Source organism: Lepisosteus oculatus, chromosome 25 (assembly GCF_040954835.1).
Source record: "Lepisosteus oculatus isolate fLepOcu1 chromosome 25, fLepOcu1.hap2, whole genome shotgun sequence".
NCBI classification, from domain to species: domain Eukaryota; kingdom Metazoa; phylum Chordata; class Actinopteri; order Semionotiformes; family Lepisosteidae; genus Lepisosteus; species Lepisosteus oculatus.
The window spans coordinates 430300-457643 of NC_090720.1; the positions used below are offsets into that span (position 1 = coordinate 430300).

At 52.4% G+C, this 27344-nt stretch overlaps 2 protein-coding genes across 3 annotated transcripts; both read left to right on the plus strand.

Moving 5' to 3' along the window:
- Window positions 1–145: 145 nt before the first annotated feature.
- Window positions 146–12977, plus strand: ssu72 (SSU72 homolog, RNA polymerase II CTD phosphatase). The gene is made up of 5 exons (XM_006641997.3): window positions 146–450; window positions 4043–4186; window positions 11441–11580; window positions 11676–11794; window positions 12086–12977. The coding sequence occupies exons 1-5, from the start codon at window positions 371–373 to the stop codon at window positions 12185–12187; spliced, it is 585 nt and encodes a 194-aa protein (XP_006642060.1). The 5' UTR covers window positions 146–370; the 3' UTR covers window positions 12188–12977.
- A 1014-nt stretch (window positions 12978–13991) lies between these two features.
- Window positions 13992–25725, plus strand: tmem240b (transmembrane protein 240b). 2 transcript variants are annotated; one of them, XM_006641996.3, is made up of 5 exons: window positions 13992–14104; window positions 15659–16239; window positions 16523–16629; window positions 21062–21270; window positions 24490–25725. In XM_006641996.3, exons 2-5 carry the CDS (start codon window positions 16183–16185, stop codon window positions 24642–24644), a joined length of 528 nt encoding a protein of 175 aa, XP_006642059.1. In that variant the 5' UTR covers window positions 13992–14104; window positions 15659–16182; the 3' UTR covers window positions 24645–25725. The 2 variants fall into 2 exon arrangements, with proteins under 2 accessions (XP_006642059.1, XP_069040133.1); XM_069184032.1 differs by lacking the exon at window positions 13992–14104 and having other exon boundaries at window positions 14924–16239.
- The last annotated feature ends 1619 nt before the right edge of the window (window positions 25726–27344 follow it).

A 27344-nucleotide genomic window follows, 5' to 3' on the forward strand; every position in this document is an offset into this window, starting at 1 on the left:
CAAACGCCGCATTCCGGAAGAGCTCCGTGACGAATCAGCTTCCGGGCAGTTGCGGACGTCACGCTCTTATCACGTGAGGGAAGGGGGCGGGGTGAGAGCGGCTCGCCACGGGATTGGTCGGCTCTCCGGCCATAGACCCGCCCGCCGTGTCGTAGAGACGCCATTTTGAGAGCGAGCTGAGGGAGAAGAGGGTTCTGGAGGATAACTCTGTGTTCAAACACCGAGTGTTAGTTGGTTTAGCCGGTAGAAGCACGTCGTATCTGTTTGTTGTGTCTGACTCCAGCCTAGCTATTTTAAAGTTCTTCCGTTTTTTTTTACTTTACGTTACTTGCTTTTAGTTACTTCGGTAGTGTCGCTCGACTGGACAGCGATGCCGAGTCACCCGCTGCGCGTGGCGGTGGTGTGCTCGAGCAACCAGAACCGCAGCATGGAGGCGCACAACATCCTGAGGTACCGGTTCCGACCCGCTCCGACAGGTTCCGCCCCGCCCCGGCTCGCTCCGCCGCGGCTGGGCCCTGCCCTCGGGGTGAGGCGCGGGTGTAGTCTCGGCTGCGGCCTGGGGTTCCTCCGGCCCGAGAGGGAGCGGGCCGGGCCTGCCCCGGGGATCGGTTTCGGCGAGCAGCGAGTCCGTCCGCTCCCCGCGCCTGTCTGGACGTGTTTCGGGCTGTCCTGGGGTCGCTCCTTGACCGAGCGGTGAGCGGGGGTGTTTGGTGTCGTGGCGCCCGGAGGGGTGACCCGGTACAGGGCTGAGAGCCGGGGAGCCGCTGTGTGGCTCGGGCTGGGGGACCCCGGCTTCAGACAGCCCCCGAACAGACCCGGCTCGGGGGTGTATCCTGGTCCACCCTGCTGTGTCACGGTTGGACTGCCTTTTTCTCTGGGGGTTCTGTCGACGTCATTTGTGATTTATTAAATGGCGTCACTACCCCATGTTTCCCACCTGCAGTTTTTTTTACTTGAAGTCCTCGAGAGGCCTTTGCTTTCAGCAAACTGTTCCAAACCCCTCCTGCCCTTCGTGTAAAGGGGTGCTTCCTGTTCTTGGATCTGAACTCCCACCTGCATCCTGTGGTCTGTGGTTCAACGCTGACTGTGGAGGAGTGCTTGGCTGCCTCTGTCGTGCCTCCCAGGGGTTTGACTGCCTGGTGTCCCCTGTGTCCAGTGGAGCAGGCACACGCTGTGAGAGAGGGGTGCTGTTAGTGGCCTGACCCTGCCTGTGAGCAGTTGTTGTCCTGGGCTGGTACACTAACACTTGTGAAGGGGTGCTCGGTACCCTTCTGGGAAGGGTCTGTTTTCCCAGGGACTCCTGCGTGCGCGCAGCGTCCCTGCTGATCCCAGGTCCTACAGGAACAGCGTGCGTGTGGAAGCCCTGCTCCTTGCCTGGTGTCGGAGGACCGCGCTGCCCTGCTCGTCTGGATGCCTGCTGGCGCTTGAGTCAGCTGACTGGGGCTGAGACCATGCAAGTGGAGCCCCGTGCTGCTCTTGGAGATTTCTGCTGTGCCCCTGAGCTCAACATGTCTGTGAAGCCTCTTTAAATGCAGGGGAATTGGTAACTTACGATCAGCTACTCCAATGTCTGTTGTGGCTGGTGGGTTTTAGACACCTGACATTTCGAATATAAGCTACAATTTGTGAACATTATAAATGTCAGAGGCACTTATTGTAACGTTTCTTTTTCTTTCAGTCGTGCAGCTACTGTTTTAATTCAAAGCTAATCTTTCATTAGCTCTCATATCTCTGTGTTCTCTGCACAGTTCTGACATTCCACAGAATAGTTCTTTCCTCAAGAAATGTGCAGGAAGCAGGAAATGTTTAAATACCCAAATTGCTGTCAGGTGGCTTCTAAAGATGTTTGTTAAACCCTCCCAAAAAATATAATCTGGCTAATGTTGAGGTGAACTGCTGAAACACACTAGAGCCTCTCTTAGTGTCCTGTTCATGGACAGGCGAGGCCCAGAGAACGAGTGGACTGGACTGGAGTGCTGTGTTGCATCACACAGCTGGCAGAGGAGGGTTTCCATGAGTCGCCTGGGGGGATGTCAGGAGTTGGTATAGATGCGTTATGGGCTTCAGAAGACCATTACGGGACCATGCAAACATTACTTCTTACTTCACAGAACTGTGAAATGTAATTTTTGAAGAAGCACTTAGATATTGAGAAGAATCCTATTTTAAGACCTTAAAAGATATTGTTTGTCTGCAGCAATGTTTGAGTATGCCTTTAAAGTAGAAAACAGAATGTGACACGAGGACCAGGAGACTCTGGACTAAATTCTTCAGACGGAGCTCTTCTGTTTCAAGAATGATTTTGATGGGAACCAAAAGTCTCTTTATCTTGAGCTCCTTTCACATACGTGTGCTTTGGCAGTTTCAGCAGGTGTGTAGGTTGAGCTGAGTGTGCACAGGTTTCAGGAGCTGCTTAGGAAGAAACCTCTGTCTTGTCGAAGGTTTCTGAAGAGCTGTCCCTAATATTGTTACACGAACCTGATAAAAGAGAAATAACATGCTTGTCACAATGGGCTTTCAGGTAAATATTTAAGAACAGGTTTAGCATTAACAATGAAAATGGTACAGGAAGTAACATCAGGAATGCTTACACTGGCAGAGACGGCGTGATTTAGTGTTCACGATGTTTACCTGCAGCCCTGGCACTCAGTGGAGGTGGGAGGTAACTGGAGACTTGGTGGGTGTTTAAAGGCTCTTTAACAGCAGGTGTGCGAAATAAGTCTTCCCTGAGTGTGCAGTTGGTGTCCATGGGAGTCCAGTCCCTCAGGATGCCCTGTTCCCTTCACTGATTCAGCTCTCGTCTCATGACTGGACAGCTTGTTCCCCGGCCTTCTTAGTTCTGCCTGGCGTTGTCAGTTTCAGTTCCCGTGTGGTGGGGGCTTTCCCCAGCCCTCCGACCCCCCTCCTGGGGTTGGAGAACAGCGATGTCATCGCTGATGTGCCAGGGTTACAGGAGAGAAAATTCCTGACTTCATTCTGGCTGGTTTGTTAGCTGAGTGTTTTTCAGCCCCTGCAGGTGCTATGATGTCAGTGTCTGCTTCAGTGCCCGGCTGGGGAGAGCCGGTGGCCTGCGCTCTGTATTGGTGCTGCGTGCACTGGCGGTTTATGGCACGATGAGCTCCTGTTTGGCAAGTCGGCACAGTTGCTGAGCAGTTTGAGTCGGAGGGCCTTTGTTGGGGGCTGGGGGTGTGGTGTTGCCAGGATCCAGCAGTATGACCTTTCTGTTCTGGGGTGCCGCGTGACCCCATTGGCGCTGGAGAAGCTGCCGTGCACAGCTCTGTGAGCTCTACAGGCCAGGGGGCCGATGGCTGGGTTATAGCAGGAACAGGCCACAGTGAGCTGCTCACAGCAGTGAGCATCTGTTGTGGAATTAGGTCAGTCACGACAGCCTGCTTTGCTTGCTTCCTGTTAAAGGCTTTCATTAACAGTGGTGCAGTTTGGAGCATTGCAGTGATTCACTGTCGGAAACGAGCCATGTATACGTTAATCTTTTCGCTCCTCCATAATGCTCCCTTCAGACTGACTTACTGAAGTTAGTCTTTTTTTTCCTTTAAAACTCAGGATGTTTGTTATGGGTTGGGAGCTGAAGTTTGACATTCAGCCAGCTTTTAAACCACAGTCGGTCAGCGTCCCATAGAGGCGTGTGTTCTGTGAAGCCCCTTCCTTGTCGTGCTGCTGTAGGGTTTGTGCAGACATCCTGTGGAAGAGCTCAGCCCTTCTGTAAAGGAGCGAATCCAGTTCTCCAAGGCTCGTGAACCATGGTCGCAGTTTACTTGCACTTGTTTGTCATCTCGTCTGTGAACCGTGAATGGCTCTCCTCGGGGATTCTGGCGTTCGTCGTCGATGTCCGTCGCACCGCGGAGGCGCGCGATGTCCCGGGGGGCCTGCATGCGAGCTCGCGGGGCCGTGTGGGGATTGAGGCAGCGGGCCGGTGGGGTGCTGGTGATTCCAGGGGGGCGCTGCAGACAGCGGCTCTGTCCTAGAGGAGTGGGCTTCTCGAGATGCACTTTGCCGACTGACCTTTCCTCTCTCTCTGTTCCAGTAAGCGTGGCTTCGACGTGCGCTCGTTCGGGACCGGCACGCACGTGAAGCTGCCAGGCCCGGCACCGGACAAGCCCAATGTCTACGACTTCAAGACCACATACGAGCAGATGTACAACGACCTCGTCCGCAAAGACAAGGAACTGTATCCCCCCCCTCCACCCCCCTCACAGACACACAGTGACTGTGCTGGAGAGGAGGAAGGCCACACTCACTCTCCCTCCTCCTCCTCCATTTCTCTCTCCTGTGTTTTGTAGCGCTGTCTGAATTGTGTGTATCTGCAGGGTAAGGCTCTGCGCTTCAGGGGAACTGCTCAGCTGTTTAAAGAGGAACAGGAGGAAAGAAACAGACTCTTGTAGCTGTGAGCTCAGATCCAAAGCAGTGACCATATGACATCACAACTCAGGCAGACTGGGCAGTGACTGGGACCTGGGCTGGGAAAGGGAAGGGGTGTGTGTGTGTGGTCTGTCACGTGGATGGGTGTGTAGTCTGTACATGCGAATGAGTGTCAATCCATTTTGAGCCAGCACATGCCATTCCTCTTGTATCTGTTAAACATAAGTGCCAAGTTTACATACACCCAAAAGCCCCTGTTTACAGACAGTAAGCTGGTGTTTTTGTTTTGCCCAAGAAGATGTGTGGTCCTGTCTACAGCAGTAACTGAGCCGTAGAATAGAGTAGTAGCTAATGTTCAGCATGGTGCAGTTATGTAAGGGCTCTGATCTAGGTCACGCTGGGCTGGTGTCGGTACAGGTCTGTCCCCTCGCACTGGGCCCAGTGGGGTTTCTGTGAGAGAAGCACAGCACCACTGAAGGCAGGTGGGCTCAAAGGGCTGATGGCTTCCTTGATGTAAGCAATCCCCTTCAGCCCGACGCCTAGAGGAGTGATTATGGTAAAAATCAGAATGGTGGAAGTGCTGCAAAATCAGAAATCGTCAGTCAGTTTTCACGTGGAAAAGTTATCTGATTCTGCGCTGCTGAGCTGGTACCGCTGTAATACTCCTGTGGCCTAAGAGAGCTGCAGGGTGTTCTTCTGAGTCAGACTGAGCTTTGAAAGACGTAATGGATGCAGTTATGGATTTAATTGGTCAGAGTGGCTGTTTTTTCTGGATCTGCAGCCCCGTTGAGGAGTCTCGGCTCCCTGTCGGCCCCTGCAGGGCTGTTTCTCGAGGCCCACAGAGAGGCGCGTGGACCTGTGGGCGCTCGGCCTTCTGGTATTGTGCTGTGGCGCACGCAGCGCTCTGCCTTGTGACTCAGGGCTGGTGGGCGGACAAGCGCTTGCTGGAGCTGCGTGGCTGTGCGGGGTCTGTGCCGCCCCCCCACCTTCCCTCCCGCTGCAGCGCGCTATTCCTGGTGCGCCAGTGCGCTCTTGCCGCGCAGCGCCTCCTCCCCTCCCCCCGTGACGGACAGAGCGCTTCAGAGCCGACGCTCCCTGCTGCTGAGCAGTCGTCCGTGAGAATGTGCGCCGAAGTAGGTCGCCAGCCTGCGGCTAACGTGAGCTAACACACGAGCTGGTTTTTATTAGCCTCGGAAAGCGAGGGGGGGGATTCTTTGTCTTAAAGAAGTAAATTGTATTTTCAGTGCTGCGATCCTGATTTGCAGGGGAGGTCAGTTATAACAAAGGAGCTTGTTAATATTGTGGTCCTGCGTACTGGCTCGGACCCCACCACTGCCTCGTGGTGTCGCCCCGACCGAGTTAATGACCCCTCCTGGGGTCACAGAAGTTAGGGTTGCAGGGATTTTGCTCTTGGTTAGAGGCTGCTGGCGTTCAGCTTTTCCCTGGGTTCTGTGTCCGTGTTGCTCCTCTGATAAGGCAGACGGTATGAATAGAAGGTAATATAGCAACACAGGAGCCAGACAGACCTACAGCGTCGTCACGGCAGTGTGGTTCAGGTCATTTGCGTTTACAGCCTGTGCCTGTTTGTTTTTGACACCGTCACATTGTAGGTCTCTGTCCCCCTTCGGTCTGGCCTGTCAGTTCCTCAGCATACCTCCGAGTCGCTGTAGTTCAGGGGTCTTGTACTCAGTTCTTGTAGGGCCTGGGGTCTTTGGGTTTTGTTATCCCAGCCTGAGTAACCAGTGCACCTGAAGAAGGCTCAACAACAGAAACCTTTTTCCTACTTTTCAGAGTGGAATTAAACATTACTTGTTCATTTCTATATTTCTGGCAACCCACTGAAGCTGAATGTGTGCACCTGGATGCCAGTAGTTGAAAGGGAGACATCCTGTCTAAGCTAAGGCTGCTGCTGGAAGAGGTGTAAGCGGGAACAGGAGGGGGCGCTCACCCCACAGTCCGTGTGGGTCCTAATATCCCACTACAGAGAGGGAGGACACTATACTGTGGGGGGGGGGGAAAGAGGAGCCATCTTTCAGATGAGACATAAAAGAGAGGTCCTGACTGAATAGGGGTGTGTTACCCTGGTGTTGCGGCCCATATTCTCCCTGGCCTTTATCAGCCATGGCCTCCTAATAATCCCCATCTGAGAGCTGGCTTCATCACTATCTGCTATCCTCCTCTCTGTGTGGTGAGTGTACTGGCGCTTGCAGCAGGAGCCCAGGCTTGAGGGGGGGTTGGAGCTTCGTTGTAGTGATATTGACAGGAGATGGGCTGCTGGAGAGTGTGTGCAGTGATGCCAGAAGCTCTCCCTCCTGGCCTGGGGGAGCCTGTACAGGAGGGGGTTGAGCCTGGGCTGTGTGTGCCTGTGTCTCAGGGCTGCTGCTTGCGTGTCTTGTGTTTGTGTGACAAGTGCTGGGACCCCTGTGGGGGAGATGATGGGAGCTTTCCAGGAGCAGTAACATGTTTCACAGCTGCTGGCCTCCTGTAAAAAAAAAAAAAAAAAAATGCCCTCGCTAGTCTGCGTCCTCAGAGTCGGAACAGTGCTAGACAGACATTCCCTGGAACTGTCTGCTCCTGCGCTTTGGTTTGTCTTCCTCTTTTCTTCCTGTGTTTACAGAGGCAAACCAAGCTGCAGCTGAGCTCTTTCTGCCCCTGTAAACCTGGAAACAGTTGAAATGGACCCAGATAATTCTTGCAGTTAGACTGGAGGCCCTGGATTTTCCCCTCTATGTTTGGGTACATCGGGGTCAGTGGCCACTGTTCCAGATACAGGAAGAGTTCCCTTGTAAGTGCAAGGTAACCAGAACAGAGGCTCCATCCTGGAGAGAGACGGTCAAACCAGCTTTGTAGGGAGCTTTAAAACCACTGGGCGTCTCGGTGAGCGTCAACTTGTCCCATTTGAGCAGCTGAGTTTGGAAAGTCGCTCAGACCTCCTCTGGACAAAGAGCCAGAAGACCTTGTGGCCTTCCAAGATGCAAGCTGTAGGACATGAAACGTTACACATGAAATAAGATGTTACTGAGCTCATTAGAGCTCCGTTTGAATCTGTGGACTTGTGAATGGAAACTTGGCAGCAGGTGCTGACGGTCTCCAGCCGTTCTTCAGTGTTTCAGCGTGGGTCGCTGCCCTTCCAGCGAGCAGTGAATCACCAGGTCACTCCGCTTTCCTTAGCTGTCAGACGTTTTCTCAAGGGGCACCATCTGGCTGCTGTTTGCCCATGAGACAGCAGTTAACAGTGAGCAGGAATCTCTTGTCTAGCTCTGTGCAGGACTGGGAGGGCAGTGTAAATGAGCAAGCCTGAATTTTTAGCTCTGTGAAATGCCCCAGTGATGGTTTTGCACAGACAGCTCTCTTCCAGCTGGTTTTGGGTGGGCTGTACAGACAGGGCAGGAAGTCCACTGAGCTGGGGGTGAGTATTTGGATGTAGTGGGATGGCTGAACTCTTCTCGGGGGGCAGTCTTGATCCCACAGACTGCAGCTGTGCACTATTGGCTTCTCCGCCTAGCACAGGCACCCGAAGTCTGAACCAGCGGGTCCTCTCGTACTGAGCAGGCTTACTAACGAGGCAGCATGTCGTCAGCAGGGTCAAACTAACTCGTCTCTTGACTGGTGTGTGTGGCCAGCTGTCCACTGCCTTAAACTGCAGCCTTCAGCCTGACCTTGCCTTGGAGGAGGAAGAAGCAAGCCTGCCTCTTTCTGTGGTGCAATCCTGTGACAGCTTTGTTATTCTCAGGAGAGAGCTGAGTTTTTTTTAATTTCTCCAGAGTGTGCCAGTTGTTACAAATGTATCTTTCACTGCCCCCAGTTGCCCGTACTGGGCACCCTGGTGTAACTTACACTTGCACTTTCAAGCATTTCCAGAACTCTGGTATTTAAACTTCCAGGTTTTTGCGTAGTGGTTTCCTGGATGATCCGTTTGGTCTGACAGAATGAAGCTGAGAGACAAAGCCAGTGATGAAAATATGTTTTCAGCCTGGCTGTAGCCCAGAGCAATTTAGAGTAGGAGCTGCTATATCAAACTTTTATGCTACACGCCGTCAGTCCAGCTTTCAAAGCACATACTGTAGGAGCGTGTGTATATTTACAAGCACAGTGTTAGCATCGCTCTGTATCGGGTCTGGAGCCTTTGGGTGCACGGTGCTGGATCCCAGTGTTCAGGGTGCGATCGGTGTTAACTCTTCTGAGATTTTTTTAAAGTATTTGAATGTGAAAATGTGCGGATTTGCTGCGGATCTCTTCCCCTGACCAAGCCAGCCTGAGAAGCTGCAGAGAGATAGTGCTGCCGAACAGAAGGTGGATCGAGCAAGGCCAGTACTGACACACTTTTATACTTCTTTCTTATCGAGCGGTTTTGCCGGGCACGATCGGCAGTGGGCAGGTGCCTGGGGCTGCTCCTGGTAGGAATGTGAATGGGGTGGTTAAGAGGCCAGCAATCTTCATGAACAACTGCATTGTGAATCCTGGTGCTGTGGAGCAGCGAATTTGGTGCAGGTGGCACCAGCAGGAGCACGTTTCCATGGCGACAGTGGTACACGCCTAATATAGTCTCTGCTGGGAGGTGTCCTGTGGATACCTTCTGGTGTGCGCTGCTGTTGTGCTTCTGTTCAGTTCCATCGGCCTGTGGCCTTAGTTTTCACTGTGCAGTTGTTAAAGTATAGCTGTGCCTTACATGTGTATAGTATGGTTCGTTATCAAGTAAGGCTCTGGAACACATGTAGGAAGGGAGCCACTTCATCCACCTCTGGAATTCTGCACCAGCATCCCAGTCCACAGCAGGTCAGGGGGAGGAGTGAGGAGCTGCTGCACCAAGGGGGTTCAGGCTGAGCGTTAGAGAGCCCCTATTGCACAAGTCCAGCGTGGAGTTTAGCCAGGGCCCTGGGGTTGGTACCCCTACTCTTGCTGAACACAGAGTCTTTGAATTACTGGAGTAACATTTAGGTTACATTAACTTTGTAGGCATGTGAGCTGTGAGGAGATGCAGTTTAGCATGAGTGGTGTGCAGGCTCATCTGAACAGTGCAGTGTGTTCAGGGTAAGAGGTGTGGCCAAGTCGTTTATCCCCATTTTCCCCGAGATGCTCTCTGCTCATTGGCTGTTGGATGGTCGCTGCAGGAAGGATGAAGGCCCTACAAGACTAGCATGTCTGACCGCAGTGTGACGGTAGCCCACAGGTAGATGGTGGTGGGGGGGTGGGGGACACACACTCAGACTGTTGAAGCTCTGAAATGTTAAAATGACGTCCAGAGAATAAAATTTTCCAGAGCTGTACCTGGTGGTCTTGGTGTTTATTGGTACATGGAGGGGAGGGAGAGGGTGGCACATGACGAACTGAGGGACTGAAGTGTGTGTGTGTTGGGCGGGGGGCACGGTATGACTGTTACATCAGCCACAGCCAACATGTTTGTGAAAAACATTTGTTTCCACTGCAGCGAGTAATTTTTATCACTTTCAGTTTATCCTAGAAGGATAGTGTTTGGATAGTAACAGCTGTAAGTGCCCACACTGGATGGCTGGCGGTGGTTCCCATGGCTTTCACTGTGGCAGGAGCTCAGGGGTGGGGCTTGACGCAGGGAGCCCCACTGCTAACACCACAGCACTTCCTGCCACCCTCCGCATTTATTTAATTAAATTAAGAAAAACAGCTTGCAGGCCAAAAGTCAGCAATGTGTGGGGTTGTGTGAATTCTCCAAACCAGCACACGGCAGGTTAATTGCTTTGTGATCTCCAGTTTTCCTTCTGAGGATAAAGCGCTGGTGTAAACCTAACATGGAGGCAGGCATCTGGCTGTGGGGCCCCTAGTCACCAGTGGGGCTCATTTGTCATGCAGGGGCGACTGCGGGTTCCTGGACACCGCACTGTCTCTGGCCAGCTGTTTGTGCACACCGGGTCGGGCTGGGTCCTCTGGCTCCAGTCTTCCTCGGTGCTCTCACTGGTTACCTGCATGGATTATCGAGCTAATATAACTTTTCCAGCAGCGTATGTCTGAGATTCCCCGGAGGCGGCACTGTGGTTTGATGGGTGTCAGACCGGGCGCCCCCACTGGGTTCAGACTGCCGTTCCCTGAGAGAGGAGTAGGTGCACACGCACACGGTTCTGTCCCCCCTGCAGGGGCAGCTTGTAGTGGAAGGAATCGAGGCTGATGGCAAATGTCCGCTCAGCCTTTGTAATAGGGCAGCGGTGCCTGCCGCAGCAAATTAAGGTCAAGGAGCACCTTTGTTAAGAAAGTCAGTTACTGTAGAAACCCAGTTCGGTGTGAACTTGGAGTCCCTGTTTGAGGATGTCTGTAAATCCTGAAGCCTGGTTCTCTCCAGGGCTGCACGTTTGTCAGCTGTTTTTTTTCCTTGGTGGTGTGTTTCTCTTCTGCGGCACCGAAGGTTGTTGCCAGCAGCCGCCTAAACCTCAGAAACCTGAAGCGGGTGCAGATGTAGTGAATGAGACCGTCCCTGTTTTACTGGCTTATTGATCAGGTTCCAGGCAGAGAGTGCTGTCCCGTGCTCTGCTGGGCTGGTACCAGGCTGGTACTGCTCTAGTGGGAGTGCTGGGCTTTGCTCTGCTGGTATTGTCCTTTCGGCAGTTGGGCTAGGGATTCCCAGGAGCTCCTCGCTGGAACGCTGGGGGCATCCCTGCATCCTACAGTGGGGTGGCAGAGTTGTCCCAAACCTGGAGCAGATGTTACATCCTGGTGGGACAGTTGCCTTGTGGCAGAGCCCTTTGGATACCCGTGTAGTCTGGGACAATGACCTCGACCTTCCTCTCCAGTGTTTGCAAATAGGGGATTTTAGACTGAGGCAGTGCGAGTACAGTAAATATGCAGTTGTTGCGTTTTGATTTCTTGATAGTACAGTTTTGGTAGAACGTAGGGGCTGTAGTGTGTGTTAATGAGGGATCAATTAAGAAATGAGTTGCTCTGCCTTGAGTAGAGTTGGCACTGTGCAGGGAGGGGACAGGAGTGTGAAAAACGTTTTAGCCAGACAATGTTTGTGTGCTGCTGCTTCTCAAGAGTGGGAGTCTGTGTCAAGTTTGTGTTGGACTGCAGTTGCTTCCTTGACCCAAACGAACCGCAGATACACTCAGAACGGCATTCTGCACATGCTGGACCGCAACAAGCGCATCAAGGCCCGGCCCGAGCGGTTCCAGAACTGCAAGGACCAGTTCGACCTGGTTATCACCTGCGAGGAGAGAGTGTACGACCAGGTGCTGGAAGGTAAGAAGACTGAGGGAGGACGAGAAGGAGGAGAGGGGCGGAAGGTTTGTCTCCTGCGGTCTCTGATCTTGTCTGTCTCTGTCCCCTCGTGTCAGACCTGAACTCCCGGGAGCAGGAGACGTTCCAGCCGGTCCACGTGATCAATGTCGACATCCAGGACAACCACGAGGAGGCCACGCTGGGCGCCTTCCTCATCTGCGAGCTCTGCCAGTGTGTGAGTACCTGCCGTGGCACCGACTCCGGTAGTGCAGGCTTTCTGGGTAAGAGGAGAAAACAACTCCAGCCAGGTTTTCTAAATCCTTCCCCAAACAGTTCTGAAATCTCCGTTGGCGTTTGCTGGCATGGGGTTGGGGTTAGTGTTGCGGATTTTGGGCGGAGGCGAGGCCCGCGTGTGTGACCCGCGTGTGTGACCCGCGTGTGTGACCCGCGTGTGTGACCCGCGTGTGTGACCCGCGTGTGTGACCCGCGTGTGTGACCGAGCCCCGCCCTCTCGCCCTCCCCTCAGATCCAGCACACCGACGACATGGAGAACGAGATGGACGAGCTGCTGCAGGAGTTTGAGGAGAAGAGCAGCCGGCCCTTCCTGCACACCGTGTGCTTCTACTGACGCCGTCCGCGCGCACTGGCCCCGCCGCGCACACCGCGGCCCCGAGACCACTCCGTCGGCCCCCCCGGGCCCCCCGGTGCACAGCGCACAGCCCACGGCACAACACGGTTCACACGAGAGACTTCACGGGGCCGCCAGCGCGCCGGACAGCACCACACACGCCCGCCCTGACCCGCCCGGGCGGGCGGCCCACAATGCACAGCCCCTCCCTTCCCCCGGGGCGCAGCACCCCCTGCCTTAACCCCAGCTCTGCACGAGAAACGGCGCCCCCTCCTGGCCGGGGCCGGAGCCGCAGGCTGGGGCGGTCCGGGCCTTGTCCGCTCGCTCGCCGCGCCGCGCCCGCAGGGTGAGGTTCCCACCGGGACGCCCTGACTTCTCGAGGCAGTCGAGGAAGTGAAATTTAATTTTGTTTTTTTTTTTGTTTCACTTGTACATTTTTTTAATGGATTTTTTAGTTGAAAGCAGAGAGATTCGAAGACGTTTGGATGTTGGCGAGTGTGGGGGGCTGTTGGGTGTGCTCAGGTTAGGAATGAGTGGGCGTAGAGTAGAGAACAACCTTTGAAAACCTCATGCTTAAATCTCATTAGTTACGTGCTTATTATTATTTCTAATTATTATGTTTTGTGACTACAGACTGAGAGTCTTGACTGCCTGTTGAGGAATGAAACAATTTTTCTAAATTATGAATTAAACACTTAAACCTCTCTGGTTCCAGGAGACAGTATATGCGTTGGGAGTGCCTGTATGAATGAGTCTGTAAATACTTGGAGGAATAAATATCTTCAGCAAAGCTGGGCTCTGGGTTTTTGTGTGTGCAGAGGCTCGAGATGGAGCTGCAGGCTGGGGTTAGAGGAAACTGAGGCCGTGAGGCGTTAGTTTTCTCACTTTTAAAAACACCTCTGCCCTTCATTTTTCCCTGTGTTGTTGGCTGGTGACAATTTGTTTCAATTCAACTTTGTCATTAAACTTACACAGGTGCATAGTATAATGAAAAGTGTTTCTCATTAGTCACTCAGGTGCAGTATATAAATGGGACAGAAGATAAGACAATAGACAGTTACACAATAGCAATAACAGTAACATGTAATAACATACTGTAACATAAATAACATGTAATCAAGTAATCCCCTTGTAATCAACCCTTTCGATTAAGGGTTGGGTAACCAGCTTAGGTGGGGTGTAAGGCCAGGCGGTGGGGGGACCCCAAGACAAGCCCTGGGATCCCCTGAGCTTGTTCAGGAGGATCTCTGATCAGAGCAGCTCTTGCCCCTGGAGGAGGTGGCAGCGGACCTGGCTGCGTGCTCGGAGCAGTATCGGCTGGGACCCGGGACGTGAATCTCCGCTGTGCCGACACGGTGCTTGCTGGGCTCCGCTGTAATGTGTCCCGATGCAGGCAGGGGACCCCAGTGTCTTCAGTGGAGAGGAGGTTGAGGGGTACACCTCGGGTACAGGACTGGGGCAGCAGCTCTGCTCCTCCAGGCCCACCGAGTTTCATTTCACTCTGTTCGTTTGCTTATCGAGCTAATCGCCTTGACTGCCAGACTGTGGCCTGAGCTAGGGAGGGCAGTGGACAGAGCTGGGACAGGAGCGCACAGCCCTGGGAGAGGAGGGAAGCCTCAGCAGAGTAAGCTCTTCCTGCACAGCCTTCTCATGCCCTGGGGGTCGCGGCTTCAGCCGCACCCGGTCAGTGCGACAGCACGGGTCGTGACGCCACAGGACCGGACAGCAGCGACTGGCCCCGCCCACGCCGGGGGCGCCGTGACGTCGAGGCTGTCACGTGAGGTGAGGGTAGAGTCGGCTCGCGCGTTCGGAGCGGTCGAGTTTGAAATTAACGGTCAGTTCGGCCTCGAGTCTCCGGTGTTCCCGCTCAGGGCGATTAACGGCAGTAAGTGTCTCCGTACCGCTGCTTTTAAGAAGGTAGGGTTATTTATTCACTTGTTTCAAATGCTCCTGTATTTCCACAGAAGGCGAGATAAACCGGTTAATAGTAATCTTTATTTTATATAGCACCTTTAAAGGTGGCTTCTAAAAGCGCTTAGGAAGCATGGCTAAGACAGACCGGAATCACATCCGTTTGGAAGAGCGAGATTCTGTCAAAGGTGGTTTAATCTCGAGTAAAATCTCGCTTTCAAAACGAAGAAAAAGATTAAATGTCCCTGTTGCGGGGTTCTGCAACCCTACAGAGTATTCCTACAGAATGTCCGTCACGACACACCTTCTGCCTAATAATCATAATTAATAATAAGGCCCGGTCTTCAGTCTGTGAAAAGCTCACTGACCCACGACCTCAGCCGGCCGCTGTCTGATGGAAACCGGGAACCGGCTGCAGCTACAGGGCTGGGCAGCTTGTTCCGCACTCCCACCACCCTTGGTGTAAAGACGTGCCTACTGTTCCCGGATTTAAATGCGCTTCCCCTCAATGTCCTCGGGTTGGTCAGACTGAATCCGTGTAAGCTTCCATCGGCGATGTCTTATCGAGAAAAGTCAGCGGCCGGCTGTGCTTGGGACACATTTTCTTGTTAATGTGTCCCAAGCGCGCCGGAGCGCGGCTGTCCCAGCCCGGTACCGACCCTGACCCGGCCCGTCCGGCGGGGGGCACGAACGTAGGGCTGGGGTTTGTGATGTTGTTGTGGTCCCTGTCCTACAGTTACACCGATGCAGCGTTGTTCTTATTTAACAGCCCCGAAGTGTAATGAGAGCAACGAATGAGGCGGTGGCTTGTGTTGAGGCCGGGGCGAGTGGCCGGTCTGGACACCAGGGCGGCGCTGCCGGAACCAGGGGTGACTCCAGGTCACCGAGCCCAGTCCAGTCCGCTGCACAGACCCGGCCTCCCCCTGCGCAGCAATAAGTCGTGACCCACTCATGCCCGCGGTGTTGCTAGCAGTGTTAGACAGCCAGGCGAGCGGGCTGGGCTGTAACCTTTCCTGGGGGAATGGGTTTTAATCAGGGGCCGAGAAGCGCCTGTTTTCTGCAGGGGAAGAGGCCGGCTTGCTAGGGGGTGTTTGCGCGGCGAGGGGGTCCGGGCTGGTGAGTACCGGGCTGCCACTGGGGACGGTGCCAGGCTTGCTTGTCGGGGGGCGGCGGGCTCCCCAGCAGCGCTGCCCGGCTCCTCTCCCTGTGAGCGAGGAGGCGCCCGTCCGCACGCACGGAGCGCAGCCCAGCCCAGCAGACTGGTGCAGAATACTGATGTGAGCTGCAATGTCACACAGGGAGGAAGAGGGGGAGAGGGGAGAGAGAGCTCGGCTCACCGGATCACGTTTATCTTAGAGGAGGGGGTGACCGCGTTCGTTTGTGTGTTTTTTACCCTTAAAAGAAGAAATCCACCGTTTCGGGCGTCACACGCGGGGTTTCGGGCGGTTATCATGAAATCTACAGAGATGACAAGGAAGATGTTTTCTCCTCACTGATGGAAGACGATGGGACTGTGAGATTTTCTCTCTCTCTCTGTCGGTGCTGCCGCCGCTGCCTAAGATCGAGGGGGCTGAGGAAGAACGAATCCTTCCCCGCCTCCCGTCGCTCGGGCTCGGGAATCAATGTGGTCTCCGCCGCAGGACCCCGGGACACAGGAGCGGAGCTCGAACACGCATTTACAGGACAATAAATAAACCCTTCGGCGCTCTCTGCTGCGGGCGACTCGGCTGTCCTGCGCTGGTCTCTTCTGAATGGTGCCTGGGTGCGATAGAGTAAATAAGAATCACAGCAGTAACAGAGACACAGGGATTTCTGCTCTGTCGGGAGCCAAGCCTGCAGGAAGCGCGAACCGCCGCATCAGACCCCGGAGGGGACGGAGAGAGGCAGCGGGGACCCAAACTTTATGTCGCCCAGGAGCGTTCCCCGAGCCTGCGAGCCCAGGGGGGCTGGGAGGGAGATTCTGTAGGAGACGGTATCGGAGCCTCCATGAATGTCGCTCCTTTCCGCAGACTTTCTTCTCCACGTATTGCCGGATCCGCTGAGTAGGAGAGGGGGAGCGAGAGACAGTCGGTTTGGGAGTTTTGATGCATGTGAGCTGTAACACCATGATCTTTATGATTCTTGGGGCTTCTATTGTTATGGTAAGAGGATTCTTTTCCGATCACCTCATTGCAGTTGTTTGTAAGTAAATGCAATATGTGAACACTTTCTTTTTTGAGACGGCAAAAACTGCAACACGGCATAACCGTTGCAAGATTGCATGCAGTAAACGTGTAAAAGGGACTGAAGTGTTTCTCTTTTAATATCATTTTTGAGACAGTTTTTTTTAAGTGCCCCCCAGATTATCTAGCACTTATTACTAGAGTCACTGTTTTATTCCACCATCCAGAGTTGACCCGATGCCTTGGTTGTCGGCTCTTACAGGCAATAGCGTGCTTAATGGACATGAATGCACTACTGGACCGTTTTCACAATTATATCTTACCGCATTTAAGAGGGGAGGATCGCGTCTGTCATTGCAACTGTGGAAGGTAAAAATACAAAGCAAAAGCCAACAAGAACGAATCAACGCTAATGTACCATCTTTCTCTTTATTATTTAACATTTATAATTTCCTCCATGAGTGCATCTTGTATCTGGGAAGATTTCTGTCGCTGATCGCTGCCGACGGGCTCTATTGTGTGCCTTTGGCTTGGGTATTTGTGTCAGGGAGGGCGCGCACGCGCGCGCGCGCACGCACGAGGGGTCTCCAGGGCAGTGCTCTCGCTATTAACAACTGGACGCTAGTTCGGTGCTTGTAGTCAATGTCTTTGCGGCGACAGAAATCTCCTTGGGCTCTCTGCATGACTCGAATACATTCCTGCGTACGAGGTGTGTGCGTGAAGGTGCTGGCGTGTGCGGAGCGTGACTGACAGCTGGACACGGACAGTGCAGAGGGCTTGTTCCGAGGGTCCGTGCGGAGCCTCTTGCTGCGCTGGGACTTGCAGGGATTGTCACTTACTCTGTGTGTGTGTGAGAGAGAGAGCAGCTCTGCCCTGACACATCCCACTATCCACAGGGCTGGTCCTGACACCTTCCACTTACCACAGGGCCGGTCCTGCCCCAGGCACATCCCACTGACCACAGGGCTGGTCCTGACACCTTCCACTGACCACAGGGCCGGTCCTGCCCCAGGCACATCCCACTGACCACAGGGCCGGTCCTGCCCCAGGCACATCCCACTGACCACAGGGCTGGTCCTGACACCTTCCACTGACCACAGGGCCGGTCCTGCCCCAGGCACATCCCACTGACCACAGGGCCGGTCCTGCCCTGACACCTTCCACTGACCACAGGGCTGGTCCTGCCCCTGGCACATCCCACTGACCACAGGGCCGGTCCTGCCCTGACACCTTCCGCTGACCACAGGGCTGGTCCTGCCCCTGACACCTTCCACTGACCACAGGGCCGGTCCTGCCCCAGGCACATCCCACTGACCACAGGGCTGGTCCTGCCCCTGACACCTTCCGCTGACCACAGGGCTGGTCCTGCCCCTGACACCTTCCACTGACCACAGGGCTGGTCCTGCCCCTGGCACATCCCACTTACCACAGGGCCGGTCCTGCCCCTGACACCTTCCGCTGACCACAGGGCTGGTCCTGCCCCTGACACCTTCCGCTGACCACAGGGCTGGTCCTGCCCCTGACACCTTCCGCTGACCACAGGGCTGGTCCTGCCCCTGACACCTTCCGCTGAGCACAGGGCCGGTCCTGCCCTGACACATCCCACTGACCACAGGGCTGGTCCTGCCACGCCGGACAGAGGCCAGGACCGGGAGGCCCTCTTGCTGCACATCGCCGCGCTCACAGCTCCTGCTCACAGTGCCCTGACAGGCTCTGTCGCTCCGGCAGATGTGCTGTGGGGCTGAGGTGATGTGGATGGACGCAGGGGTGCTGTGTGTCGACACGCGTGTGGGTGCTTGAGCACACATTGAAGAAATGATATACATATGTATTATGTATACATTGTATATACAGTGACAGACAAGCCAGATTCTGGCAGAGACATGGAACCTGGAGCCCATTGTGTTACTGAGCAGGTGCAGGCATCGTGCCTACCCTGCTGTATGCATGCATGTATCCCTCTTCACATACATGTGCATGAGCATACAAGGGTATATGGGAAATATACCCGAGGCATATGTTATTGCGCATGTGTTCAATACAAATGGAATGTGTTTGTGTAGTAGCAGTATATACAGTACATATATGCACAGACTCGCATCCTGTTTATGAATTTTCAGACACATGTGCACAGTTGAAATGCATGTATGTCTGGGTATACAGTCAATGCTCTTCGGGGCGTGTTGTTCTTTATAGGGAGAATTAACTGTGCTCATAAGGGCAAAACGCAACTGAAGCTGCTTCAGTGAGACAGGTCGTACTGCTGTGGCGTTGACTGTATACACATATATATGCTGTATATATGAGCTGAAGGAGAGTACTGGCTGTGTCATGAGTAATGCTGATCATGTGATTTGTTGAAACGTTATTAACATATACCTCTGAATTATGCTTGTCTTCAGGAGTCACGTGGGTACAGTATGTATAATATTCTGTTGCAGGCAATATATCAAATATTAAGCAGATTTTATTAAGAGTTAAACTTAATGGAGTAAGGTACTATGCAGATGGAGAAATTGTTGTAAGATGAACTAAAAAAAGCCAGTAGTTAAGGAATTATCATGGAGATATATTCGCTAAAAAGACAATTAATGAGTCTGAGTGCAATCCGTCCTGCTGCATCATTTTAGAACTCAGCTCCCTTGTTCTCCAGCCTGCCTGCTGGGGTACCCCCTCCCCTTCTCTAGCCCCCCACTCACTCTCCATAGTGAGAGAGCAGCAAAGGTCCGAGAGGCGTCTCATGCTGGGGACCACACTGACTTGCTGCTGTTGCCTTGGAAGTATGTGAAGGTTATATATACAGGGATTTGAAGATGATAGGTCAATGTGTAATTCTGTTTTTTCTTGACATTTCACAGCTCTGTAAATATGTCCTTTATACAGATAACATGATATCTTATGTAGTGCTTTATTTTGTTATGCTGAGTTGACTAGTGATTTATCTGTGATAACCAGGTGGAATCTTCCAGGGGCAGGGGCAGGGCAGGGCAGGGCAGGGAAGGGCCTCACAGTGCCGCTGGTCCAGGGCCTGGGGCTGTCAGGCACAGCTGTACCCCAGAGGGGGCAGGGCAGGGCCTCACAGTGCCGCTGGTCCAGGGCCTGGGAATGTCAGCTACAGCTGTACCCCAGAGGGGGCAGGGCAGTGTCAGGCACAGCTGTACCCCAGAGGGGGCAGGTCAGGGCCTCACAGTGCCCCTGGTCCAGGGCCTGGGGCTGTCAGGCACAGCTGTACCCCAGAGGGGGCAGGTCAGGGCCTCACAGTGCCCCTGGTCCAGGGCCTGGGGCTGTCAGGCACAGCTGTACCCTAGAGTGTCTCAGTCTTTCATGTGTGAATGGCCCAGAACTATCTGCAATTTCTTTTAATAGTACTACTAGATGTTTAATTTAGTTTATATCCAGTAGAAAATTAGTCTGAATGTATTACACTATTCCTTATGTAAAGTGTATCTGCAGTCAGATGAAGAGTAATTATGAAGGTGGAGGTCTATTTGGAAAATGCACATTGTATGTAGAGGTCACAACCAGGCTGGAAACCAAAACTCTTTTTATACATGGTGACAGAGCACTAGAGTGCATTTCCACACCCCAGACTTCTGTGTCTCTCTCCATCTCTTAACAAAGTGGCGTTTATTGCACTAATTGGGCATAATTGCCCAACAGTATAGGACAAATGGCCTGAAAGTTAAATTAAATAAACACAGGCTTAAACAGTTTTTAAAATGGCCATTATGACGACCCTGACATTTACTAGCATTGCAGGTATGTGTAATTAGAGTGCATTTAATTCCTGTGTCCCCCAAGGCAGCTGTACTCCTGACATTGCATGGGAAAGGGCTGAGGGAGAGAGAAGGGAGGGGCTAAGGGGCTGAGGGGGAGAGAAAAGAGGGGCTGAGGGAGAGAGAACGGTGGGTCTGAGGGAGAGAGAAGGGAGGGGCTTAGGGGGAGAGAAGGGAGGTGCTGAGGGAGAGAGAAGGGAGGGGCTTAGGGGAGAGAAGGGAGGGTCTGAGGGAGAGAATGGGAGGGGCTTAGGGGGAGCGAAGGGAGGGTCTGAGGGAGAGAGAAGGGAGGGGCTTAGGGGGAGAAAAGGAGGTGCTGAGGGAGAGAGAAGGGAGGGGCTTAGGGGGAGAGAAGGGAGGGTCTGAGGGAGAAAGAAGGGAGGGGCTTAGGGGGAGAGAAGGGAGGTGCTGAGGGAGAGAGAAGGGAGGGTCTGAGGGAGGGAAAAGGAAGGGACTGAGTGGGAGAGAAAGGAGGGGCTGAGGGAGGGAGAAGGGAGGGGCTGAGGGGGAGAGAAAGGGGCTGAGGGGGAGAGAAAGGGGCTGAGGGGGAGAGAGAAGGGAGGGTTGTAGGAAAAGGACAGGGAAGTAGGCAGAGGAAGCTGGTTTGCTGTGGCAGGATTCCTCTCCCTCTTCTCATTCCTAGAATTCAAGTCTGCAGTCATACTTTCATGTGCTGCAGTGTAAATGTCCATACTTTTGTTGCAGCAAATTATTTGTTGAAAATTATAATTATTTTTGAAAAAGATTATTTTTGTTTAAAAAAACATTTTTCCTTTTTTCTCTTCCCCACTACCCCTTTTCTCTATTTTCTCTCCCTCCCCTTTTCTCCCCCTGACTTTTGTTCCTCTCTGGTTTTGTCCTCTTCTAATATTATCTTTGCCTCTCACTTTCTCTCCCTTTTTATCCCTCTCTACTTCCACGTGACTTCTTCCTTTTTCCACTTCTCCACCTTCCTCTCTGTTTTCTCTTCCTTGCTGTCCTTCGCCCTGCGTCCTCTCGTCCCCGTGTCCCTGCGCTGTGGCCAGGCACCACGTGCACTATGTGATTCCCTACGACGGGGACCAGTCCCTGGTCGACTCCTCGGAGAACTACTTTGTGAGCGACAGCGTGACGAAGCAGGAGATGGACTTGATGCTGGGGCTGCTGCTGGGCTTCTGCATCAGCTGGCTGCTGGTGTGGCTGGACGGGGCTCTGCACTGCGCTGTGAGGGCCTGGAGGGCGAGCCGGCGCTATGGTGAGACCTGGGGCGCGCGGCACATTCTCCACCCTGCCCACACAGGATTAAATTCACGTCCCCGTGGTTCCCTCCTGTCTGGCACTGCGGATTCGGGGATGACTGACCATGCCTTTTTTAGATTCTAAATACTTGTATCAGGGCCCCTCATATTTGTTTCTGTTAAAGACTGAAGAGATTCAGTTTTTTAGCCTACCAGAAATCGGAACTGATTCTACAGTAGCAATGCCCTTTTTGTAATGTGGTGACCAAAATGGTGCACAATTTTCTAAACAGGGTACAACTACAATTCTAACAAAACATCCCTTGATTTGAAATTTAAAATTCTTAAATTTTTAAATACATATTTTAACTATTTTTAAGCATATTCTGTTTGACTTGTTATTGTTTCCCCCAGTGCCTAAAGGATTCAAATGATGCATCGTCATAAACACCTCATTCTTTTTCAGGAGTAGGTTTTTCAAACTCAGTGCTTCCGGATCTCATATGTACAATTAAGACAAGCGTCTCATTGCACTTGTTAGCTCCCTGTGCTGCTATAACACCATCACCCCAGTCAGAGCTCTCACCCTTATCTGTACCTGTGTTTCCTGCACTTACTGGGTCTTATTTCAAGTACGTGCATCTCCTTGAATGCTAGTGCCTGCAGTCTGAGAACTGATTTGAGACGAACTTAATGCCTTCTGAAAACCCACAGGTATCCTGTGCTCTGTGTCCATCAGTCCTGCTGCTTGTTCCTGGAGCTCTGCCGAGTTAGTTCAGCAGACCTGTCTCTTCTAACTTCCTGCTGACTAACAGCTGACTAACCTGACTAACCTGCTGTCATACAAGTGGTTCTCTAGTTTAGATCTAATTATCATTTCCATAACTTTGCATGTAGCTTGTTGGTCTGTGTTGGTCACTTGGTTTGGTTTTGTTGACCTTATTGTGGCTTTGAACTGTATTAGCACTTTTCCTGACAGTGGAACTACTACTCCTGGCCTGAGAGACTATTTGAAGAATTCTGTTAACGGTGTGTGAATAATTCCTTAAGTACAACTGTAGTAATACAATCACACTCTGATATCTCAAGGGCAAGAAATGAATTTCTTCCATTATTAGTTAGTGGGTTATTAGTTTAATACATCAGCCATTTCCCTTTCAGTGGCAGTGTTTCCACTGTCGTCTCTGAAATACTTTACAATCTGTTACTGGTGCAATACTGGAAAAAGCTTTAATTACTTAATTTAGCTCTGCTTGCAATATTCGTCCCTCTCGGCCGGTGCAATGTCATCTTTAACCGGCACTAACAGTTCATTGCATTCCTTTTCTTTTACTGACTCCTGTTCTTTTCGATAATTTTATTGAGTGCATTCTTTCTTTATACGTTTGTCTTACTTGATTTATTAAACCATTAGGCCCTCTGCTTTCTAGCCCCTGATTTACTTTCTCTTGGGATGAATCAGTTAATTGCTGTGACGTAACATTAGTACTGAAGTGTGCCTGAGAGTAGATGCAGTATTTATAACGCTGCGGTCAACACACTGTACTCAAGTATCCACAGCAGAATTGCAATGATATAAACTATCCAGAACAAATAACTGTCTGGTTTGAAAATGTATTTTGGTTCAGATGGAGCAGAGGCGTGAGCAGTTTCTGCAGCAGTGTTTCTGTGCTGCTGTCTCGCCAGGGGCCCTCCACAGCCAGGCACACACACTTTTGCTGGAGCTGCATCAGACACAGGGACACACACAGATAGGCACGCCACTTGCTGCCGCCCCCCGGTTCTCTTTCCTCAGCTCCCCAGTGTCTGGGTGTAGCTCTTTCACACTCACACCCTCCAGCATGGCTCCAGAGTGCAGGTCGGATGGGCAGAGTCCTGAAACCCCTGTTATTGGCAGGCTGTTGCTATGGCCCAGCCACCTGTCACCTGCTCAGAGGATAGTCTGTGCTTCTGTTTGTTTAGCACCTGTATCCAACATGAGTGCTGTAGACTTCGAACTGTTAAGTGCTGAATATGCTCTTCCCAGCAGCTCAGACAAGGCTGTCAGCACATTGCCAGGAGGTTCAGATGGCTCGTCACAGTGGTCATCAGCTGCACTTTCCACCCAAGTCATGGTACCACAGCATGGGCAGCACAATACCCTTACTTTAGTCTAGACTGCAGTATTTCTTCCACTGCCACAGGGCAGGTGGACACATAAACTAAAGATAAAGCATCCATTAGGTATTTCACATTGTGAGTGTTCACTGCAGTCCAGTCCTGTAGTGATGGCCTAGGAAACAAGCTTATCAATGGACTAGTTTATCAGGCTGGAGGTGAGGGTATCTGTAATCGCACAGATCCTGGCCCATGCCTAGTGGAAGAAGAGAAGCTGGGGGTGGGGGGGCAAGGAGTTATAAATTTGCCACTGCCTGTCCCTCCTCTCCCAGTGGGAGCTATAAATAGCAAAGAGAAAAGCAACAGTCAATGGAGCAGCTGCTGCGAGCCCACATCCATCGCAGGCGCAGACAGCTGCTTTCAGCACACTGGGCAGCTGTGATTTACTGCTCCATCCGCCTGGCCCTGCCAAAGCAAGCGGAGGACCTGTCTGTGTGTCTGTGTGTCTGTGTGTCGTATATCAGCACAGTGACAACAGGGCTCTTCCCTCCTCCCCCTGTGCAGCAGCCGCCAGCACCCACCTCACTCCACAGGTCCTGGGAAGTCATCGCCTGTCTTTGGCAGCTTTCAAATGCATCATCATTCCTTCTTTTAAAGAAAATTAAAATGCTATCTTCACAGAAATTGTAAAGACAAGGAAAATGTCTTATAAATAAGACCATGTCTTGTTACACCGATTCTCTCAGTCAAGCAGTGTCCCCGTGTGAAGGAATCGAGCTCAGGATGTCGTTGGTAAACAGGGGGAGAGAAGGCCAGACGGCAGGTAATCTGGAGGGAGAGGAGCCGCGGCAGGAGAATGTAGGCCATAGTGACACAGTTCTGAAGGGCTCAGACACCTGATTTTCTGAGCTATATAAAGCAACATCCTGGGAACACAGCACTCAGCTGAGCAGAGCGAGGAGTGCGCCTGCGGACAGCAAGGCTGGGGCTGAGCCAAGCTCTGGGGATCTGTACCAGAAAAGGGAGCCATACCAAGTCTTCACTGCTCCATGTCACATCCTCCCGTCTTTCTCTCCTTCCTGCACCACTGTCCTGTTCAGCTGCACCTTCTCATTCTCCTCCGTTTCTCACCCTGCCAGACTCCTCCTCATGGGCCTGGCTCCCGAAGTTCTGTAACCTGCGGGATTTCCGCCGGCGGACACAGCTGCGCCAGTTTGAGGACTCCAGTGGGAACATGGTGCACATCAAGCAGAAGCTCTACCACAATGGGCACCCCAGCCCCCGGCACCTCTGAGCCACAGGGACTCGAACTCCCCCTCCCCGCCCTGCCTCCATCGCTCTCTCCGATACCCCTGAGCGACGGAGGCAGATTGTCCACTTTTTCCTTTACAGGATTTGCAAGAGTCATTTATATTTAAACACAGACCAGAAGCTGAAAAGGGAGGTAGAGTGGGTTTGTGGGTGGGTGGTGTTGCGGGAGGAACTGGGCTCAGGGCAGGGAGAGCAGTCAGGGTGCTGAGTGGGGCTCCGCTATGGGGCAACGTCTATGGATAACTTCTTCTGAGCTGCCCCAGGTGGTGAAAGACTGAGGAGAGCCGACAGGACACTGGGAGAAGGGACGAGCAGCAGCAGCTGAAGGGCATGAATGAAGAAGCAGACAGGGATGGCCAGACAGACAGGGGTGGGGGGAAGCATGCGAGACGGGGAGGGGGTCTGTTCACCTCACACGTGACCGCAGTCCCAGCACATCTGTGACAAGAATACCGTTCCTCCCAGAAAAGCCGAAACAGCGGGTAACAAGTATAGAGTGAGCTGTGGTTATTTTTTGTGTAACTGATGTAACGGTACACTGATTGTGACTTAATTCATTAATTAATTCATTGGTTGACTTTAGAACCAGGGACTGGTGGCCGTTTGTGGAGTGCTTGTGTGTAATTGTGTACAGATGTGACCTTGCCTTCTCTGACCTTAAATGTACTCTCTGATCTAGTCATGCCCTCTGACCTCACCGTACTCTCTTTGTGCCCTGTGCTGGGGTGAGGGGTCAGGGGAGGGTCTCGCTGTTTTGCCTCAGTTAACCCCCACCTGTCTGAATTAGATCAGCCCAGAACACACAACCCACAACCCCTCCCTCTCACTGTCAAGAATCAGGGCAACACGGTCTGGTATCTTCTCCACCTTGAGGGGGATTTGCTCCCAATTAATCATGGTTTACAGGTCTCTGAGTAATTATTCTTTAGGAGGAAGATGCAAGTAATCAGGTTTTTCTGTAGCTCTGCATTACTCTTTATCATTTGGTTTTTGTTTATAATAACTATACTGTCCGTCCCAGATTGCTGGAAAGCACAATTAAATAAGCACGAAAGCCCCACCAATTTTTGTTCTCAGTCTCTTGTTATTACATTGTGGTCCAGCAGAGGGCAGTAGTGTTCTAAACCAGCCTGCACAATAACGTGCACCTTTACACCCTTCTTCACTGTAGATTCACCAAAAATCCCTATACAGCGCTGTTCACTGTGCATTCATATGCTCCTTTATATCCCCGTACAACAATGTCCATCCCCGGACAGCAACAGTCCAGCAGGTTTCAAAACTTCAATTCCTGTGCAACCATGTTCATCATTCATATATGCTCCCTGAATAGTACTGCAGCTATCAGCCTTCCCCCAGACAGCTGCTTCCACAGGAACCCCTTCGCACACATACGCCCGGTACAGCTGTGTTCCAGCTGGTGCTGTTTCTGCTGAAAGGGAGGGAGGGAAGGTGGGTCACAGTCTAGCAGGGTTTATTCTACTCTTGAAATCAGCAACTGAGTGTCATTATGCCATTAAGAGCTCAGAGTGCAGACTGGAGGCAGCACGCCTTTCTGTGGAAGACTGTGAACAAAAGCATATTTAACATGGAGAGCAATATTGCTTCTGTTTGTAGTTTCTATGGCACAGATTGAAATATGCAATGTGAAGGTTATTTCACAGTAAGTGGGCCATTTTCAGGGCTCAAGGTGAACATATTGTATTTTTGAAGACACCTTGTTTTTGTTCTTAGGACAGCAATTGAGGAGCTCTTGCAGTGTCTGAGACTTAGGTTTAAAATTGAAGCACACCAAGCCAGGCCACACATTTCTGAGCCTCCCTCCGAACAGTGGGGAGTCTATATGGTTTATGGGGGAGTAGGCCCCTGAATCTAGAGAGAACTGCCTGCTGAACCCCAGTCTGAGAGACTGACTGTGGCACACTGCAAGCGCAGGACCCTAGACTGCCACCCAAGCCCTGGGTGAGGGCCAGCCAGACCATCCCCCGACCCCTTTCTGCTTGAAGGATCTCCCTGCCCACACCCGAACCAGAATCACACCCTTCCCATATTAGAGCTACGGGCCTGTGCGCTTGCGTCTCAAACAGAACCTGTACGGTAACAGCTGGGGTGGGGGTGACTGACCTGCCTACCAGCCCCTCCTCTCCCCCAACCCCCATGCAGATATTGCTGTTGTGGAGATGAAATTATGTTTGTGTTTTATTAAACGTGCAAAAAAGCACAACAGTGAATTTGAGTCTACGCCTCTGATTTAGCAACAGCACCAGCACCAGCTCCTGTCCTGGCCTGGGAGATTAGTGTGTTGGGTCAGATCAGCATGGTTGTCAGGTCCTGCTCATGCTGTGCTTTACCAGGTATCGAAGGAGCATGGATGCAAGCTCTGGGCCGCTGGTGCCCGTCCTGATCAGCACCATTACTGGGGACACCAGCATTACCCCGCCACCCATCTCTGCCCCCTGACTTCTGGTCACTGTGCTGCTGCTCTGTCTCCCCGGTCCTCCATTCCGACTCCCAGCCCTGTGACCAGAGAGCTGGCCTCTTCCATTCCACCGCCAGTCCTTAATCAAGGTAAGTGATCTTCAGCACCAGGGCTAATTAACCAATTAACGCACGGATGTGAGGGAGACCCCTGTCGCCCCTGCCTGGCAGAGCCCTGAAGTGAGAAACTCCAGGAGAAACTGCT

Bases quoted from the DNA above. Each gene is read 5' to 3' on its own strand.
- ssu72 (XM_006641997.3), top strand. From the start codon at position 371: ATGCCGAGTCACCCGCTGCGCGTGGCGGTGGTGTGCTCGAGCAACCAG. The intron at 451-4,042 runs GTACCGGTTCCG...TCTCTGTTCCAG, and splicing joins GAGGCGCACAACATCCTGAG to TAAGCGTGGCTTCGACGTGC. The intron at 4,187-11,440 runs GTATCCCCCCCC...AACGAACCGCAG, and splicing joins GTCCGCAAAGACAAGGAACT to ATACACTCAGAACGGCATTC.
- tmem240b (XM_006641996.3), top strand. From the start codon at position 16,183: ATGCATGTGAGCTGTAACACCATGATCTTTATGATTCTTGGGGCTTCT. The intron at 16,240-16,522 runs GTAAGAGGATTC...CGGCTCTTACAG, and splicing joins TTGGGGCTTCTATTGTTATG to GCAATAGCGTGCTTAATGGA. The intron at 21,271-24,489 runs GTGAGACCTGGG...TCACCCTGCCAG, and splicing joins GAGGGCGAGCCGGCGCTATG to ACTCCTCCTCATGGGCCTGG.